Here is a 20,385-nt window from a genome sequence, read left to right on the forward strand (position 1 = left end):
AGGTCCAGCTGGCGTCAGGGACGTGTCTGTGGCTTGAACTCTCTTCTTCTGAGGTCGTCGTCCTGGTTTTATTTCTCCTTCCTGACATTTTGCTCATCGTTTTATTCGTTAAAGTTGTTACCGAGGAGGGAAAATAAACTAACGACTTTGCTAGCATTCAGCAACACGTTAGCACACCTGGCTAACAGGTCCACAGGTTATCAACATGGACTTGATGGCCTCCTGACTGTTCAGCAGTTTGCTCTCTGACGGTGACACACAGCGAACGAGCTTCAGGAGTTTCCTCCATTTTGGTCTCTGCTGCTCTCCGTCCACTCAGACGTCAGCTCCATCAGGACGGTTTCTGATTGGTCTTCGGTGTGTGTCAAAGCTCAATACAGTGGAAGTCGTCACATGGCCCTGACTTTGCTCTTCATCGTCATCAGCAGTGGAGTCTTGCGATTGGTTGGCTCTCTCCAGGTGAAAGCATCTTTCGTCAGGTGGACGTGGACGAGCTCTGATTGGTCGACCTCCAATGCGTAATTACAGAAAGACCATCTTGTAAACACGTTTACATCAACATCCGAATCCCCAACTTGTTTTCTTTATGACTCTAATCAGACCACCGTGTTGGTCATTAAAGCCAGCCAGTCTCCACAGAAACTGATCCAAACTGCTGACACACACACACACACACACACCTGAGCAGCGTGTCATCCAGCAGACTCCTCATGACTTCCTGTCTGTGATTTACTTCAATCCAGACTCGTTCAGTTTGAACGGCTCAGCGTGGAGTCAAACAGCTTCGCCGTCGCCCTGAGCGTGATCAGGCGGGACTACGTCCTGGCCGTCGCCCTGACTGTGATCAGGCGGGACTACGTCCTGGCCGTCGCCCTGACTGTGATCAGGCGGGACTACGTCCTGAGAGCTCGATGTTCTCCTTTTACCAAAACGCTCACCAGGGCTTCAGTATTTTGTTTCCTGGACGTCAGCCTCTCTGAAGAGAAGCAGCTCACAGCCTCCTGCAGCCACAGGCTCAGGGATGGTCTGAAGGAGGGCAGGCGCTCCCCTGACCTGGACCAGTTCTCGGTGGATTTCCCTCACCCACCAGCCGGGCCACAGTCGGTGTAAGACGTTCCCACAGCGACTGCACCCTCTGGCTGGTCGTCCACCTTCTGCGTCTGCGTCAAACATCACAGCATCAGAGCAGATTTTATTCAGTCTGCATCAGCCAGTTGTGCTGCAGCTGTTTCAGTCGTCTGTTAACTTCCTTCACGTTTGGTTGTTCACTGACACACACACGTTTGTCCCTGTGATGCTGATGACGACCAGCAGGGGGCAGAGTTCAACAGACCAGCACTCGGTTGGGACTCAGATCTGATTTATGGTCTTCACGAGTCAAGAATCAAAACAGGATTACAGAATTACATCAGAATGTTCTGTTAACACAACAAAATCATCTTCAACTGGAGATTAACTCCGTGAATGCAATCCAATACGCAGTAAAGTAGAAAAATACACAAAAATCAGTTGACAATGAAAAGTAATTCACGTGAGGCTTTACAGGTGAGAATTCATCCCTCAGCTATGACTGACAGGTAAGAAGATTACAGCTGTGGTTTTATGTGCTTCAATGAGTTTAATAACTTCACGATGCTCCTTCAACACTCAGTCTGCCTGTACAGACGCCCGGCGGGACACAAACGCCCACGTGGCTTTTACTCCAAAGGCCGCAGTGTGAAGGGACACGTTTGCCGGTCCCAGTGTTGAACAACCAGTATCCACTTGGACGTGTGTGAGAAGTGAACCGTCCTCTGTCAGTAGTCTGGGACAAGCTGATCTCAGAACAGCTCGTGTTAATGTTAGCTGCTGTCCTCTGCAGGCTGACCCCATCAGGCCCCTGAGGATTCTGGGAGAAATCTGTCCTCTGTGCTGGGACCTGGACCCGGAGCCAGACGTCCCAGAAGTTTGGACTTGGGGAATGAGCCAGTCGGGGAGCTCGTCCGATGACCAGCAGATCAGCCAGGCTGCACTCGTGCTGATGCTGAGGCCTTCTTGTCATCTGATCCTGCATCAGCCGCTGGAGGCCGTCATTGCGTTCGTCCCTGTGAAAACACCCGCCGGGCCGTCCGGGCTGATGCTACCCGCTCCTCGTGTTCTCCGGCCTCAGCTGTAATGAGAACAGACTGATGTAATGTGGTGAGTCTCTCTCTCTCTCCCTCGGCCTACATGGTCAGTGGTTGTCGAACGCCCGGCGGTCTCTGCATTTATTCATGGGACCCTCTGAAAGTTTAATAGCGCAGCTCCATTAATCTGTGGGCCTGTTTTAAAAGCAAGAATTAAAGATTCATCTCTCCCTCACCCCTCCTCACCCCTCCGTCTCCCCCTCTCCTCCAAAGCTGACACACTGAAATATTTATGAGTGCTGAATCACTGGATGAGGAGCTTCACTGCTGCTGGAGGACAGAAGTACTGTATGAAGACTACTGTAAGTCCCTCAGTGTCGCCACCACAGTCTGAATCACTTCCACTGGGCCTCCCGAGCCCCCCCACCCTGGGTGCAGCTTCTGAGCCCCCTCCCCACTCCCGGTGCAGCTTCTGAGCCCCCCCCCCCACCCTGGGTGCAGCTTCTGAGCCCCCTCCCCACTCCCGGTGCAGCTTCTGAGCCCCCTCCCCACCCCGGGTGCAGCTTCTGAGCCCCCTCCAACCACCCCAGCTTCTGCTCAATGGGCAGGCAAACACTAAAACAAGTAAGAGTGAAGAAGGACAAAACGTCGATGTGAGCTGTGGTGGAGCAGGAAACAGCAGTAAATGTACCTCAAACTGATACTTGAGTAGAAGTACTCAGTTACTTTCTGGCTGTTTTGTATTCCCCAGTTTAATGTAGAAGACCTGAACTCAGCTGTCCACACACTTTTGGCCGTGAAGGCGACATCTGATTGGAGAGAGAGACGGGGGGGGGCACCGTGAGTCAGAAGCTCCGCCCCCGGGGACGCACCGGGAGCAGCAGTCAGGACTGAGCCGGTAACCGAGCCAAACGCTCCGCCTGCAGCTCCGACTAAACTTTGACTCGGGTTTTCTTCTTCTTTGTCCTTTTCTCTGGTCCTGCCCGCTCGGCTCTGTTCGGTTCGGTCCGGCCCGGTCCGGTCTGCTGCGACTGAGGGAAGCGAGCGAACCCCGAAAGTTTGAGTGCGGGAGCAGAGAGGAGGGATCCGGGGAGGGGAGCGGGAGCAGAGACTCCTGCTGCGGGGTCTTGAACTTGCAGAGCGGCTCCAAACAGCCGGAGAGCAGCGGCGGGGACGTCCGGGGCGCAGCTCGGCGTCCGAGCTCCTCTTCGGCGGGAGCAGCAGAGTCTCAAAGTGTCGAGCAGTTACATAAAGAGGACAGAAATCCTGAATGAGAGCTCGGAGCGGGGACACATCCGAGTTTGGTCTCCAGCAGAGAGCAGGACGCACATGGACGGACTGGTTCGCGGTCCTGCTGCGGGTCTGATCCGGTTCTGACTGAGTGAAAATGAAACTTGAGGACAGTTTGTCCTCCTGGACACGGATTTGGACCAAGTTGCCGCTTTCTAGAGACAACCCGTCGCCGTGAAGGTTCCCCCTCCTCATATAAAGAAGCGGTTCGTGATAAAATGGATTACTGTCGCTCTGCCTGCTGGGAAACAATCAGTTAGACGCGTGCGAGCGGGAGAATGAAGCTAATAATCGATGAGAATTGAGCATTGATCAAACCAGCCGTTCTGTCCGCATGCTGCCCACCGCGGGACGCTGTTCTCCTCTCAGTCTTTGATGCGCTTCGGTTCTGGTTCTGGTCCCTGCGGGTCTCCACGCGCTCAGAGCTGAAGAGAAGAGACGCGGATGTTCGCCGCGCCGCCGCGCATGGAGCGCACCGGGCGGCCGCCGCCGCCGCGGCTGCTGCTCCTGCTGCTGCTCGGCCTGCTGCTCCGACTCTGCTGCGCCGTCACCGACGACCGCCTCATCTCCGACCGGTACGCCGTCTACTGGAACAGCTCCAACCCCAGGTAAGACCCGGACCCGAGCCGGGCTGCGAAACAAAAGAAAAGAAAAAACTTTTATTTCATGATAAATCAGTTTTAGTTGAGTGGACCTTAAACGAGTCTAAAGGTTAAATCACGAACGTTCATCGAGTTCCACTCAACGTGAAAAGTTCCTGCTTTTTTCTGACTGATTCGGTTTGTGGAAAGAGAACAAAGAGGTTTAAAGGTGATGTGAGGTTCTAATCCTCAAAGTTCCACTCAGCGCAACTCAAACGGACGTGAAGCTGCTCCGCTCCGTTTAAATAAAACCAACGAATCTCAGGTGCAGGATGTGAAAATGTCCACTTAATTCTGTCGAGTGTGTAAAACAACATCAAATCTGAAGTGCAGCTGAAACAATTCATCAGTTTAAAGAAGTAATTTTAATGATCGATAAAGTGAAAACGTCCCAGTTTGTTTTCTGCCGTTTCACTGACCGAACGGGTCATCAGCCCAGGCGTAAAATCATCCCTAAGTGCATCCGTCCCTCTGTCTGTCTGTCCACCTACCTGTCCATCCGTCCCTCTGTCTGTCTGTCCACCTATCTGTCCATCCGTCCCTCTGTCTGTCTGTCCATCCGTCCCTCTGTCTGTCTGTCCATCTATCTGTCCATCCGTCCCTCTGTCTGTCTGTCCACCTAAAAAATGACCCAGACGGTTTTGGTCTGGAAACCCGAGTCGAAGGGGAGAAAAACCCCGAAGAGTCGAGCGTTTGGAGCGACTTTAGTGTTGATGTGTGGAAACTGAGGAGCAGCTGAACGAGTGCGAATCGCTGAGAAAAGGTTTTCGCTTGTGGTCCACCTGAACCCGCCTACGGTCCGGCTCCTGCAGTGACCTTTGACCTCTGCTGTCACCAACTTGTCACCTTTGCACCCGACTCACTTCGGTCAGAACTGACTGCAGTTCAAGGCTCACTGCTCTGCCGTTTGATTGGCTGGCTGCTCTCTGAACCATCCAATGGGAGCCTGCGGTGTTCTGCTTTTATTTTGGAGGTTAGACAGAGGAAATGTTCAGATTTTAGGCCCCAAGAACTGTGTGTGTGTGTGTGTGTGTGTGTGTGATTAAAAACAGCCTGTTTTCAGCACATGAAGCTGAACCCCAGCCTGCAGTTTATCGGCACACCTGGAGATTCAGCGTTTTCACTGGACAGTATGAAACATAAGCGGAGACGTTAGACTCTGATGATACGATTACCGTTGCTCTGCTGAACTGGATGGAAACATCAGAAAACAACGCGACTTCGTACTGAACCTTCATCAAATAGAAAACAGAGAAAATCAGTAATAAAGACCTGCCTCGAATAGAAGCCGCCTTCAAAATAAAGGCCCGCTCTGTGTAAAGGTGTGAGAGTGGCGGTGTGTCGGCCATCTTTGCACATGTCAGTGTGCTGTCCTCTGGCCTCGGCTACTTTTGAGAATTTTTGTTGTTTTTGAGAGAAGCTTTGTGTTGTGTTTAAACCCCCGACAGCTAGATGGCAGTGTTGTGATCTGTCTCTAGCCTGAGAACACAGGAAGCAACATATCACCTGACTTACGGTATCGCAGTACAATGAATCATAACGATGCGTATCGTATCACCAGCCGTCGTATCGAGGTGTGTGTCGTGTAGCATGAATTTTAAATCCCCGTTTCACACACGGAGGAATGTTAGATTTCCTATGAACAGAGCGAAATATTTCTCATGGCAAATTTCTGTGTGTGAATGATGTCTTCACGTGTGATTAGCGTGTGAAATGTGCTTCACGTGTGGAGAGGATGTTGTCTTCACGCCTTCAGTGAGTGTTCATTTGTGTACCAGCTCAGTACGAGTACCCATCAGTTTGTACTGCGTCTGACACCAGAAATACTTGCAGTCCAACCAAACCTCAGCCAAAAAGGTGAGGATTTTGTTTGAAGATGGAAACGCGGGCACGATTCACACTTTGTGATTTCAGATCACAAAAATGTGATCAATCTTAACACTGCTGCATCGATCATGTGCAAGGAGGCAACAGAACACACCGTAATACTGCATACAGTATGTGTGTACTGTAGTTTCCACTCACCGCGTGGTACTGCAGTGTCCTCTGTGTGTGTGTGTGTATGTCAAATAGCTGCAGAAATAACTGAGAACTGAGTGAAATGAGGTATTTTTACTGCATTAATATGACAGCTGCAGTATTTTCATGGTGACCACAGAACTCAGTTATTATTTTATTGATCTGTGGTATAAAGATGTGATTTATTAATAACGTGAGAACATTCAGAGCATCTGATCTGAAACTGATGTGAGCTCACCGTGTTTTCACTGCTTGCTGTTTGTGGTACTTTGTGGTACTTTGTGGTACTTTTCTGCGGTTGTTGGAGCTCACAGTGTTGTGACTTTGTACTGATCTCAGAGCAGCCTACACTGTACATTTGGACATTTTTCTCTCAATCCTCCACAACATCAAACGACTAAAATATTATTTTTTCTTGTTGAGATGAAATCTTTCTTGTTAAAATCTGGAAAATAATTTTTTTAAAAATTTATTTTTCATCTCCAGCAGAAACCAGAATAAGAACTCAGAACAAACCGTCCAAACCTTCTGACTTTCATCTTCATCTTTTGTTCTGGACGTCGATGTGCTTTTTTTAGCCGAAAATAATCAGAATCCTTGCTTATCGTTTTGTGTTTGCTGAATTTTTCTCAGAGAGCAGATCTGAGCTGATGTGCGTGACGTGAATGTGGAGGTCGGAGTGCGAGCGCGGCAGCTTTTGTCTCGACTGACTTCGGCGTCGTTGGAGGTTTGGCTCCAGCTGGTGGCCTTCGCTGCGTCTCAAACACTCGACACCAAAACTCAGTTGAATTTATTTGTAGTTTTTAGACGACAGATGAGGAAACGGTTTCTTTGCTGTGCTCTCAGGTTTTCATGGTTTCCTGTTTCTCATCAGGTCGGACTTCTTTGTGTTCACAGCAGGCCTGCAGGTCGTGAGACGCTTCTCTGGTCTCAGATCAGTTCAGAGCAGCTGATCTCACTCACAGCACTCATTTGTAATTATCTGTGTGTGTGTGTGTGTTTGCTGTTATTTTTTTGTCGACTTGCGGTTTTATTCTCAAACGCAATCAGTGTCCAGTTTATTAGAAAGAGCCGGTAGCGAATCGCCTGTTGTTCACTTTGTGCTGCTCACTGATATAAATGTGCTGGACAGAAAATTAGAAACGCACGTCTAGAGCCGCCACGATCAGTCGACGAAAAGAAATAAGTGACCGGTCATTTTGATAATCGATGAATCGTTTTTTGTCTTCAGTGTCTTTGGGTTTTGGACTGTTGGTTGGACAAAAAGCAGAAATCTGATGATGAGCTCTGCAGAACCGACGAGACGTTTTACAGAATAAATTATGAATCGTCAAAGCGATGGTCAAATCAGTTGGTTGGTGGCGGCGCCAGTCGCCGAGGTGACGCAGTGACCTCGTGTGACCTTCACGAGCAGCAAACTTTAATTTAACAAGCGAGCAGACTGAACCTCGTTGAGGTTAAATCAGCGGCTCCACGTGATGACTGACGTGGCCTCCACACTCGGTCGTCCGTCTGTCTGCTGTGTTTGAACACACACAGTGCAGTGTGAACGCTTGCTTTTCCGACTGACAGTAAATGTCGGTGAACCTCTCATCTTGTTTTTTCAGATATGTCTAAATTAATCGATGGATCATTTGTCAGTTTTCCGTCTTCACATGTCTTCTTTTGTCCGTCCAGGGACAGAAACAGGAAAATGTTCACATTTCAGTTGATTCTCTTAAAAAAACGACTGAAATGATTCATCAGAATACGGTAATTAAATAATCGATCAGAAGGTTTGACTCTGTGCTCAGCGGCTTCCTGTTTTCTTGTAAGAATGTAAACGTGGGAGTACTTCTTTTTGTGAATTTGTTCTAGTGGGCTTTTTGTCCCTGCTGTGTTGCCGTACACCTCTTTAAAAACCACTGCAGTATTTCTTTGTGTACTTTTGCTGCAGTTTTCTGTCACCAGACCTTCTGCTGTTCGGAGGTCAAATCAAACATTTTTCAGTTGTGACTGTGGACTCAGTTTCAGTAAATGAAATTACAGGGAAATGAAGTGTTCCTCTGTGGCTGCGGCGTCCCGGAGCCAAAAACCCCAAAAATGTTAACTTCATTAAGTTTTCCTCAAAGCGAAAACCTCCATAAAAACGTCCCAGAGCGAGCAAAACCCAGGAGGAGGACGGAGAGAGCCGAGTTTGGAGCGCAGCGAGAAGCTCCTGATGGATTTAATAAAAAACCAACGTGTGAGTCAGACAAACAACGGAAAACATGAGTTCATCCTGAACGAATCCACGTCAGACTGGTTCACCGTCTGCAGGCTCAGATTCTCTCCCACAACAACAGAAACACACGAGGAATGCAGCGGTCTGCTCCTTTATTCTTCTTCAGGTCTGCGTTCGACCGCATTCCGACACTTCAGGAGCTCAACAAGAAAAGTGATCGGACCTCCGCTGACTTCGAGTTGGAAGTCAAATTACAGCCTGTGTTTGTTTATTTAACCTGTGAGTGTGAAAGCAGAAAACTCAAAGTTCCCACACTGTGTCTGACCCTTAAGTTTGCAGCTTTATTTTTACAATTCATTTTTTCTACACATTCGCACACTTCGCATCACATGCGACTGCTCTGTCCACAAACTTCTGGCCACGCAGTCAAACGTCGCTGCAGTTTTTTCCCTGTCTTTGTGTCCATCAGCAGCGTGTCCTCAGCAAGTCCAGTTTTTGGACATGTTGTCCGTCACTGTGTGAAGGCTGAGAGACACGTGAGGACAGACTGATGGATGTCGGAGACTTTCGGCCAACACAAACATGTGACGAGGCTGCAGGTCTGTCAGGAAACCACACTTCAGGAGAAGCACCTGAATGCACCGTCAGTTTCTGGTTTCTCAGACACACCAGTTAACTACAGCTGTGAGGACGCACACACAGTGAAAAGTGTCCCAGAACCCCCAGTAAAGAACCAGTTCTGCAGACTGGAGTACTCGTACTGCATTAATGAGAGTAGAACTGTGAAACTCGTCTCAGTTCTTCATCTGTGAAGTTCAGGTTATTGATCAGATTCACGATCGTTTATCGTCATCGTCTTCGCTCGTCACGTCTGATTGACGAAGTGGCTCATTAACTCGTTAACTCCTTCCCTTTTCTCGGGGCTTAGGGTTTTTTGGGGGCACGTTGGCGTCCGTTGGTCCGTCTCTCCGCGCTGCTGGAGGAGAAAATGGCGGACGGTTTTGTTCAGAGTGAGAAACAGCAACGCACAGCTGCAGCCGCCATTTTGTTCTGCCTCTTGGTCAGACTCCCCTCCTCCTCCTCCTCCTCCTCATCTGCCCTGTAACCCCCTCAGCCTGCCCGAGGAGCAGCTGGTGTCCCTTCAGACACACGGAGACGCTGAAATGTCTTAAAACTGACAGAAAAGCAGAAACACGAACAGCTTAAGTAAAACGTAGAAGTAAAAGCAGTAAAATATACGTCTCACACTGAAGTTTTTGTCCCGTGATGTCCCACCAAACTGACACAGTTTGAAGTTCTTCAGGATCAGATTCTTCATGTCCGCCATCTGCAGAGTGAGCTGCTGATGATGTACGTGTCTTTGACTGAAATCCCTGTGATGTTTACTTCGCTGATTTTTGTAAATTTGTGCTTATTCTGAAGAAGACGTTTGAGAGCAGTTGGGACAGGAGCGGCGACAGACTGGGACACACCTGTCCGTCCTGTCCTCAGGTAAACGGGTTTGCCGGCTTTCAGACCTTTGCTTTGCGGCGTCCGTGTGGCGAGCTGATGTTTGAACATCTGGACTCGGTCTGCAGCTTTCAGACGTCACTGCGCTCAAACCGGATGCTGCCTTCACAGGTGAAACGTGACCCGAGCTGGATTCTGTGTCAGCTCGCTCTCAGATGGGACGTTCACAAACAGTTTGGATGTTTCAGTGTCACTGTGGTGTGGAAGCTTTGTGGTTTGCTGTAGGTCACACGACGCCGCTCTGCAGGTCATCCCTGCCTCTGATTGGCTCGGTGGGTCCTGTGTGAGTGTGTTCACACAGTAACAAACATCACACAGGAACTTAGTCGAATCAACTGATGTTTCCTCATTAACTTAGCATAAACATTAAAGTTTGTTTTAACTTCATTAAACTCGAAAGTCTCCTGACTGGAAATGAGTGCGATGAATGAACCGCACTGAGGACTGACTGATTATAACACTTGACATGTCGCATGTGGGACCAAAGTGCCAGACAATGCATTTGAAAAGCAGCAGTGATGTCTCTTTCCTGACTCGGGATCCACAGAGCTTGTTGTGAGCCGTCTCATGGAGGAACTATTTTCTTTCCGTATCACCGCGCAGAAGGAAACGTGCAGCTACTCGTGGATGAGAGGCTAGCTAGCTAAAACTAGCTAAGCTAACTAAGCTAACGTTACAGCACAGCCGAGGACGCCGACGTTAATGTTTACATCCCGCCCTGCGACGAGCACGAGCCTCTCGTCCACGAGTGGACGTTTCCTTCTGCACAGCGACGCGTAAATAAAATAGTTCCTACGTGAAAGTGCTCTTCAGACCGAGAAATGAGATTGTAATGTTTTTCTCAGATTAACATGACTTTGAGCCAATTATTAATTAACTCACATATTAAAGGTGGCAGTTTAACTTCTATGTGTACGTTGACACAAGCCCAAATTATTTCCACTGCAGCAAATGTGACCTGTAGTTCGCTGTGTTACGTGAAATGAATCTTTACTGTTAGCCGCACGATGTGTGTTGTGTTCCTGGAAATCGGTGGTGTAATTTCGGGTGGATGTGGTTTGTGTCGGCCGTGATGGGAGCCGAGCAGATCGTCCAGGCAGCAGGAAACATGCTTGTTTTTTGTTGGCAGCGTGGACCAATGGCGTGGCAGCATGGCGTCAGCGGGGAGAGGTTTCTGTCAGAGCCGCTCCTCCAGTTATTTTTATATTCTCTCCTCCTCGTGTCTCAGCACTTCATCATGCTTTCTGCTCCCCGCTCATGCATTTTAATGTCTGACCCACATTTCATTGGATCTGCACACACACACACGCACACACACACACACACACACACACACACACACACACACACACACACACACACACACACTCGCACACACTCGCACACACCAGGGAAACTTTGAAGTCCTGGCTCGAGCACACTGAGGAGGAGGAGGAGGGTGAAGAGCTGCAACCTTTCACTGTTTTCTGATGAAATTTGGCCTGAAAAGCAGCAGAAAGAGTCGAGCGGGTCAGATCAGGAGACGAGCTGCACTGCAGCCAGAACTCTCTGAAGATTTCACTTTGAGCTTTTATTTCACGTTTCTGCATGGAGTCCTGTTGTACAGGAGCAGCCCGAAGCCTGACGGGAGCCTCTCGTTCTCCTTCAGTGTCAGATGTTTCAGATCAGTTTCATCCAGGACGTGTTTAGCATAGCTTAGCACAAAGACTGGAAGCAGGGGCAAACCGTTAGCCTCGGCGGCTAAATACAGAAAAAACCTTCATGTGTCAGAAGGTTTTCATCACACTGGAAAAAATTCTTGATTCTCATGATTTGAAACTTGAGTCAAGTGAGCAACAGAAGACCAGCTTCTTCTCTGACCTGAGAACAGGTGAAGTCAGCTGGAGAAGAAACTGAACGATTTGCTAAATCTGATATTTTTTTAGTGAAGTTCTGAATGCGGGTCGGTTGCAGTGTCGTATTCCATCTTTTTAAAATGGCTAAATAAAAAGGACGATTTCTCCAAGCATTTTATGACCACATCCAAACAGCTCTGAATTTATCAAACACAATTCCACATTTTCAGTTACGCCTTCGGTCTCTCATTTTCCTGTGTGATGTTCACACGAGTCACATTAATCCAAACAGTTCAGCCTGGTCTCACAGATACAAACATAAAAACTGAGTGATTACGATCATACAGTTAATAATTTTTGCGTTTTCTTTTGAACGGCAATTTCATGAATGGTCTGATTTAGCAGCTCTAATTACAGCTTGATCTCTGTGGTCCTTGAAAGTTTGTGAATGGACAGTTTGAACAGGGATGTTTGTTTATCTGTCAGGAGGCAACATGCCTTAAACAGCACCGTGTGGAGGCCTGTTCTGAGGTGTTTTCTCCTTGATTTTATTTTGTACAAAAATAGAAACTGAAGAAAAGTGGGCCGTGTTGCGTCCTTGAATTTTAGGGAACTAGTCCTGGAAAAATCTTGAAAGGTCCTTGAATTTGAGTGTGTGCTGCAGTCCGTCTGTGTTGCCGTCATGAACACGATAATCTTTGGTTTCAAATAAAAAGTCACAACGAGCTGGAAAGACGGATTCAATTCATGTTCTTTCAGGACTTCTACTCACTTTTCATTTTACCTGCTAAAAGTCTCACTGACATTAAAATCTGTTTTTTTAATAAAATAAAAAAATAATCACAGATAAGTGAAGACCTGAAATGCTGGATTTGAATTCAGCGACTCAGATGTCTGTGTGCTGATCCAGGAGCAGCTGAGCCGGTCTGAGATGTGGACTGAAACCACTTTAATTGTTGCTGTGGATCAGGTTTTGTATTGATCACGTCTGATGGTGGATTTCTGGACAATGAAACGACTGGAGGACGAATTCATTTTTATATTCAGACTGAACTGGGTCTTCATGTTGATAAGAATATTTTTGGGAAATTGAATCTGAAATAACAAAGAAAGTAAAAAATTACATTTTTAATGAGATCTTAAAATTTCATATTTTCAAACATTTCATCAGCCATTTTATCAGTCATTCACTTTTAAATTACAGGAAGCTGACAGGAAGCTGAACGCTGACTGTGGATCAGATTTAATTGTTAATATTGTTATTGTGAGTTATTATAACCATATAATACATATAATACAATAACCATTTAGTGACGGCACTAATGTCAAAGTTTTGTTCCTGGAGAATCTCAGAACAGCACCAGTCCCCGTCAGTGCAGAAGTCACCCGAGTCCAGCTGGTCGTCAAATCCGAGGACAAACCAGCAGAATGTCCTCAGGACGAACTCACTGCTGTCACTGCTGTCCAACAGCTAACGCTAAAGCGCTAACTGTGACGCGGCCTGACGGCCACACAGAACTTCGTTTGTCTGGGTTGTAGCTGCTCGCGTTTCCAGCCGCAAACAGCTGGTGAGTCTCTTCGCATCGTTCACGTCTTGTCTTGTGACAAATTAAGGAGACCAATAAGAGCATCGATAAAATCCCAGCGACCCCATGCGGACGCGTGACGTGACGGTAACCTGATCCGGGCCCACAGGTGGCTGCTGCTCCTGATTGGTCCGCCGGGTCCTCGGCGAGGGATCCTGGAGGTTTGTGGAGCTCGGAGCAGATGGTGAACCCTGACCCCGCAGGCAGCCTGAGATTTGAGGAGGGCGAAGACAAACAGAGAAACGTTACCATGTGAGCCGTGTGAGCCGTGTGAGCGGCAGGCTGTCAGGACTGTCAGTCACAGGCTCCCCGAACGGCCCCACGTGTTCTTTTTCTGGAGGATGAGGAGGTGGATTTGACATCCATCCTCCAACACGTTTCTCTTCTCCTGTTTCTCTTGCAGTCAAATATTTGAATTGAGATCTTTTGTTCTCTGTTTGGTTCTCTATAAGTGATGTAGAGTGACAGAAAGCAGCTGGTCGTGGAATAACATGCAGCTGGAAGTGACTGATAATTAATAATTTGTGTTTTCTTGCTGTTTTGCTTGTTGCTGCACATCAGCTGAATGTTCTTTCTTTACGTTATTATCGTCTCTGATTATTGGTGGCAGCATGAAAAATAATATTAAAATGTTGGGGAAATAAAACAGGTTTAAAACCAAATGAAAAGTTATCTGTAAAGCCTCAAAAATAGAACCAATGAAAATAAACAGGACACAGAATTTAGTTAAAACTTCAGCGTCCCAGTTGTCTCCACTACTCGGCCATCACATGTTTCTGTTTACTTTCATCTCTGACACAAATGTATCAACTCCGAGTACTTTTACCTCCAGACTGTACTCGGTTGAAGTACTTCAGTTTTTACTCTAACCTTGTTGTGTTGTCACATTAAACTGCAGTTTGTGTTTAGCTCTGTCTGCTAGCTCCGCTAGCTGTTAGCTCCGCTAGCTGTTAGCTCCGTTAGCCAAACACACAGCAGGAATCTCATCTCTGAGAATGTAAAAGTTTTCCGATCGAGGCAGCGAGCAGACGTTAAAATGAGCTCATGTAAACTTTGTGACGAAGCAACATCCACAAAAAGGTGCATTTCACATAAAAACACAAACAAGAAACAACTTTACTGGACCAGAACAACTGAAACTGGAAATGACATGACAGGAGCAGCAGTGAGAGGGATGAGAGGCTGGAGTGTGTGTGTGTGTGTGTGTGTGTGTGTGTGTGGTGATGATATTACAAACACACTTCTGTGATTTGTAACATGAATTAAAACACACACATCTGTTGTTTTCTATGTCTCAAGTCTCAGTTTGACCACATTCACTCCTCACGCCCATCTGTCAGTACGATGCCTTCAGGGTCGGTACGATGCCTTCAGGGTCGGTACGATGCCTTCAGAGTCGGTACGATGCCTTCAGAGTCGGTACGATGCCTTCGGTGTCGGTACGATGCCTTCGGTGTCGGTACGATGCCTTCAGAGTCGGTACGATGCCTTCGGTGTCGGTACGATGCCTTCAGAGTCGGTACGATGCCTTCGGTGTCGGTACGATGCCTTCAGTGTCGGTACGATGCCTTTATTGTTGTTACGATGCTTTCGGTGTCTACAGCTGATATCTCTAAAAGTCACTTACTCACACAGGACCAATGTAGTTGGATAAAGAGGAAAAATCTGAAATTGATTGTGGGGTGAACTGTTCCTTTAGCTCAGAAGTAAACACGCACTCCAGTTCAACTCACTGACATCCGATCAGTCACTTAAACTGATCGCGAGTCTTTCAGTGTTTGGATCAAGTTTATTGAGTCCAGCTGTTGCGTCTCACACATTTCATCTGAACAGGTGTGATGCAGCCAGAGATCAGCTCCGCCCACTGACATGCTCATGGTCCAGGTGTTGTCCTATCAGCTGTGCCGTGTGTCTCCGCTCTGTGTGTCTAAACAGGATTAGCTTGCAGCTCAGGTGTTCCTCTAACAGGATTAGTGAGTCCTCCTGAGCGCTCTCGCCGCTGTTAATCCGAATTATCGACGGCTGAAAACAAAAGGTGTGTTTGTGGAGACACAGAGGGCAGTGATTCAGGGCGGGTGGCGTTTAACCTCCCCTCCCCTTCGGGTTCTGTTGAGGCCGACACGTGTCGTCGGGCTCCTGAATGACCCTTCTGGAGGTGGGAGGAGCCTTGCGGTGAGCTGGAGGGCTGCAGGGCGCGGGTTCAGGTCCCGGCGGTCCAACTGTGGAGCATCAGGAGGCTGGCGGTCCTCCTGACCTGCTGCCGACGTGCCCCGCAGCACGCGGCGCGGTTAACCCCGGTCAGCGTTGTGCCGCCGCAGGCCTCAGACCTGCTGCTCACTCGGCTGATTCACTACCAGCTGCTGCTTCTTCTTCTTCTTCTTCTTCTTCTTCTTCTCAAATCCCAGCCCGCAGCAGTTTGAAGTTTGGCTTTGTGGAGCGAAATTCGACAGAATTCGTCGTCGTGTTCCAGATGATTTTCTGGTTATTTCAAACGCTCGCCGCAGACGAAGTCACAGCACTTCACTTTAATAAAGCTTCCCTTTGGATTCTTTAAATGTTGTGATCAAAAGTCGAGATACAAGACACGTTTTACAATCTACAGTTTAACATTTTCAAACTGAAGGTCAAACTGAAAATCTTTTTTTTCTTACAAATACTGAGTTTTAATAAAACAGAAACGTTGAACTTTAAGTCAAACATTAACCGAAATGTTGGGTACTTCGATGTCCGGTCGAGTTGAACTCACGTATCACCAGACCTCCTGTGTGGGGGGTCGACACGTCGGCCCGCTGAGCTCGTTCGCCTCCGGGAGCGACTTTCAAATCCAGTCCAAACCAGTCGGCTGTTCCTGCTCAGAGGAGTTCAAGGTTTCAGTTTCATGTTCCAGATGTTGTTTGTTTTACCTTCTGCTTTTTAAGTTCGGGAACTGAATTCCGGTTCCAAGTTTGAACCGACTCCAAAACAATCGGGTACCCGTAAAAAGAATTTCCGTCCCCAAAGTCGTCGACCCTTCATACCTCCAGGGCCCGTCTGTGTCGTGCGTCAGCGTGTCAGCGGTCGGGGCGGCGGGCTGCTAACCCGCCAGCCAGCGTTAGCATGTCGCTGTCATGTCTGAGCTGAATTTTTCCTTTGTTCCATTGAGTTTGCTGAGGCCGATCGGACGCTGAACACACCACGGCAGAACAACCCGGACAAAACGAGGCCTTCGGGGCCACGTTGTAATCCTCACATATTGAACACAAGCAGCTGATTTCATCGGACGGCGCTCGAGCAGTCGGTCAGCTCGTTTTTCACCAGAAACCTTTTTTCAGCAGATTTTTGGTGACAATATCTGATTTCCTGTTTTGGAAATTAAAAAAAAAAAGAACTTTGTTTTTTGGCTGTGTGTTTCAACAGCTTCACTCGCCTTTTTGTGCATTTTACTTTCAGTTTAAAAACAGAACTAACAGCGCCATCATTTCCACAGGAAGTAAATAATTTAGTGCTGATTACAGCGACATCCCAGAGATGAATGAATGAACGAATCGATCGCAGGTGAACACGAAGTCACGAGTGTTTCTGTTCAGATCAGGTCGCTGCTCCGTCTCACTGTGTGTTTCTCTCTGTGAAGTCTTTTTACCTAATTTGTTTATTCATTTACACTTTCTGTGTGTGTGTGTGTGTGTGTGTGTGTGTGTGTGTGTGTGTGTGTGTGTGTGAGAAGCTTTACTTCCTTTTTTTAAAGCAACACGACTCCTTCAAGGCCGTCCCCAATTCTGTCTGTCACGTTCAGCTTAAATTCTGTTTACTGGTTTTTCTGTTGACTGCATGAGCATCAGCAGGAGGGAGTCTGTGACCTCAGCACAACAACAACAACGAGTGTGTTCGCTGACCGGAGAAAAGATGGCCGAAAGAGGCCGAACATCCGCAGGATTATTTCCTCCACGTGTTCAGCGCTGAGGGGATGAAAACCCACAGAGGTCACGACGACGAGAAGAAAACAAATGAGTGCAGTACACCAACATAAAAATACTCCCGTACAAGTAAAAGCCCCGCATGAAAATCCTGCTTGAACTAAAGTGCAGAAGTACGAGCAGAAATTAGCATAAAGCCCAAATACTGAAGTACAAATACTTCAAAATGAACGACATGTGGTCCCGCTTTGGTTTGAAGTAAAATCTGATGATTAACGATGATTCGTAACTTTGATTCGTTTAAAACAAGTTTTCAGCTGATTTCGGCGCCGTGAGAACATGATGAGAACTGATTGTGTTTGATTTTATCTGCTGTTATTATTCTGTGTTTTTTAAGCTGCGGTGCACTGAGCTCTCCGGGCCACCGTACTTCACTCGCATTCCCCCAGCTCACTGCTGACCGAGTATTTCAGTTGTCTGTTCCCACGTGAGCTCCTGCTTTACAAACATGTTTTATTTCACATTAGGAGCTCAAACGCTGATTTTCAGTTTCAGCTTCATGTTGATAAAAAGTGAATAAATTAAATTCAGTCCTCCAGCAGCCGACAGCGAGGAGCTGGTTTCAGTTTGTTTCTCCGGAATCCGTGTTTGACATTGATGTGAAGGTGGATTTTAATGAGGAGCGTTTGAATTCTGCCTGGTGACAGCCCAGCGGGGCGGGTGGAGTGATGTGGGGGTGGAGGGGCTTCTGAACTGGATGTTTGGCTCTTTGTTAAGCCTCTTCATCTGTACACCCCCACCCTCCCCCACCTCCCCCTTCATCCTTCACCCGCCCCTGAAGGTTAATTGAAGTCGTCAGAACTGATCTGAGGCCAGTCCTCCTCCTCTTCCTCCTCTTCGTCATGTGGTTCATCAGACAGGTGAGGAAAAATGACGGTGAGGAGGAGACAGTTAGCGCTGGAGCTAACCGCTAACTGCTCACATGATGATTGGTTTTCCTCCGTCTCAGTTTTTCCTCCAACACTCACAAACTTGAGTTTGTGCTGCAGCGACGAGCTCACCGTAGACACACACACATCACTGCGTTCACACTCGGCATGAGAGCATTTGACCAATCAGATGGACTCCTGGACCGCGCCCTCACACCGCTGGTCGATCAGATGAAGCTCCAGAGAGCCCCGCCTGTCCTCAGATCAGTCGCTGTCAGTGTGGAGGCGACCGCCATCGCCATCGGCGACAGCTGCACGGTCACATGACCTGCCATCGCAGACGGCTACACGGTCACATGACCTGCCATCGCTGATGGCTGCATGGTCACATGACCTGCCATCGCCGATGGCTGCATGGTCATGTGACCGTCTGCAACATAAGAAACGTGTCATGGAGGACAGACAGACCTGATTCAGTCAGTCAGTCATGATGGATGCCACAGCGGGAGTGCATCAGTCCTGACAGCCTCCTCGACACTGGTGGGTGAGACAGGCGGGTGAGACAGGCAGGTGAGACAGGCGGGTGAGACAGGCGACCCTCACGGCTCAAAGCAGGTGGATCCCACAGAGGTGGTTGTGATGACTTGTGTGTTCGTCAGCTGTAGACCCAAAGTATGACATAACGCTGCGTTGTCCGTTTGTATAGCAGTAGATGGAGTGATTGTAGTACATGAACCAAGAACACACACACACACACACACACACAGGTACAAGTACAGGTACTCGTGAGGACAAAATTCTGACACGTGGCTCCAGTTTGTGTCCGCAGGTTAAAACCTGCTTTGACCTCTAAATCAGCAGCTGAAGGTGAACTCGACTCATTGTGACCCGACTGATTCTGTTTCGTCTGGACCAGACAAACAAACAAACAAACAAACAAACAAACGTTCTTCTGACAGCGCGAGGTTTCCTCTCGGAGCTCGTGTTGTTCAGCAGACCTCTGTGAGCTCACGTCAGAGCAGAAACTCTTTAATGTTTGCTCTTATTTATTATAAATGACCTGGAATTCCTGCTCGGAGACGACTCATGAATCATTGAGGGCCGACCAATCAGAGCTGGAACCTCAATGCTTTTTGTTGCTGTTCTGCGTGTCGTCGCAGAACATACAGGTTCATATCTGATCATTTAAGCACTTCCTCAGATGATTTTATTTCAGTTTTATGACCTCTGATGCAGGATTCCTGATCGGTTCTGTCTGAACTCCAGCTGCTGAATGTTCTCCTCCGGGTTCTTCCTGTTCCTCTTCCTGTTCCTCGTCTCTGTTTGCCAGACAGGCCGATGATCAGTTCGCTGACACGATCGATAATCAATAATCGCTTGCAAGCTTCAGCATCTCATCAGCTGCTCTGAGACAGCAGAAGCAGCAGTTCCAGGAGTACGGTGCTGAAACGTGGGCCGAGTTCTCCGACAGCCATGTTTCTGTGCTGGTCGTGTTGATGAAATACTGAAGAAGTCAACAGTTTGGTTTGGTGCAGCTTCACGTTGCAGCACACACACACACACACACACACACACACACACAGGGTACAGATATTATTAGAAAGTTGAAATCCCCTCAGAGCGTCTCTGAACATGAGGCGGGTCTCGTCTTCAGCAGCTACGTGTCCTACAGGCCTGAGAAAACGTGTCCGCGGTACTCGTACTCTGACCTCGTCCTCCATCATCCATCTGAGCTGCACAACACGCAGCTGAGAACAGAACCAGTTCATTAGTGTTTCCCTCAGGAGGCGTCTGGAGTTAATTAATCAGCAGAGCAGTTTCCTGCTTTTTATCGACCTTTTGATCTGTGATGGATGTTTCATTTCCGATTCACCTCTGCGCTCGCGGCTCTTTGGGTCTCGTGACTGTTGGAAACGGTCGGGTCTGAAGCCTGAAGCTGAGAGAAGGCTTCAGGTCTGGCTGAGCCGGATCAGGTTTGTGTGGAGCGAAGCGAGCAGCCGGCTGGTGTTTCACGAGCGTCAGCGTGGTGCTGAAGCACCAGGATTTGGTCTGAATTTAAATCTGACCTACTTTTCTTGTCATCAGAAGGCGTGAATCTGTTTTTCTTCCTCGTCTGAGGGGGTGAGGAGGAGGAGGAGGGAGACAGGAAACTCTGTAAGCGGACTTTTCCCCAGACGGAGGGGAAGCACCAACAGATTTACACCAGGATGAAGCTTTCAGACCAGAAAGGTTTTTTAGTCTTTCTTCTGCGAGCAGCTTTGGCTGCGTCTCCATCGCTGCCCTAAACTGTCAGGCCTCTCCTTCCCCTCGTCTCCTTTCATTCATTCAGAAACCTGACAGAAACTAAATCTGCCTTTTCTTCAACACTTTTTCCT

The 20,385-nt window shown here is 48.1% G+C and overlaps 1 protein-coding gene across 1 annotated transcript in view; it reads left to right on the forward strand.

Moving 5' to 3' along the window:
* The first annotated feature begins 2,996 nt into the window (after positions 1-2,996).
* The window catches only part of LOC124060776 (ephrin-A2-like), a 54,925-nt gene continuing 37,536 nt past the window's right edge, over positions 2,997-20,385 (forward strand). The window contains exon 1 of the mRNA XM_046392074.1: positions 2,997-4,003. Coding sequence (XP_046248030.1) covers positions 3,840-4,003 — 164 coding nt within the window. The 5' untranslated portion in view covers positions 2,997-3,839. The remainder of the gene's footprint in view (positions 4,004-20,385) is intronic.

Source organism: Scatophagus argus, chromosome 6, assembly GCF_020382885.2.
Source record: "Scatophagus argus isolate fScaArg1 chromosome 6, fScaArg1.pri, whole genome shotgun sequence".
NCBI lineage: Eukaryota > Metazoa > Chordata > Actinopteri > Scatophagidae > Scatophagus > Scatophagus argus.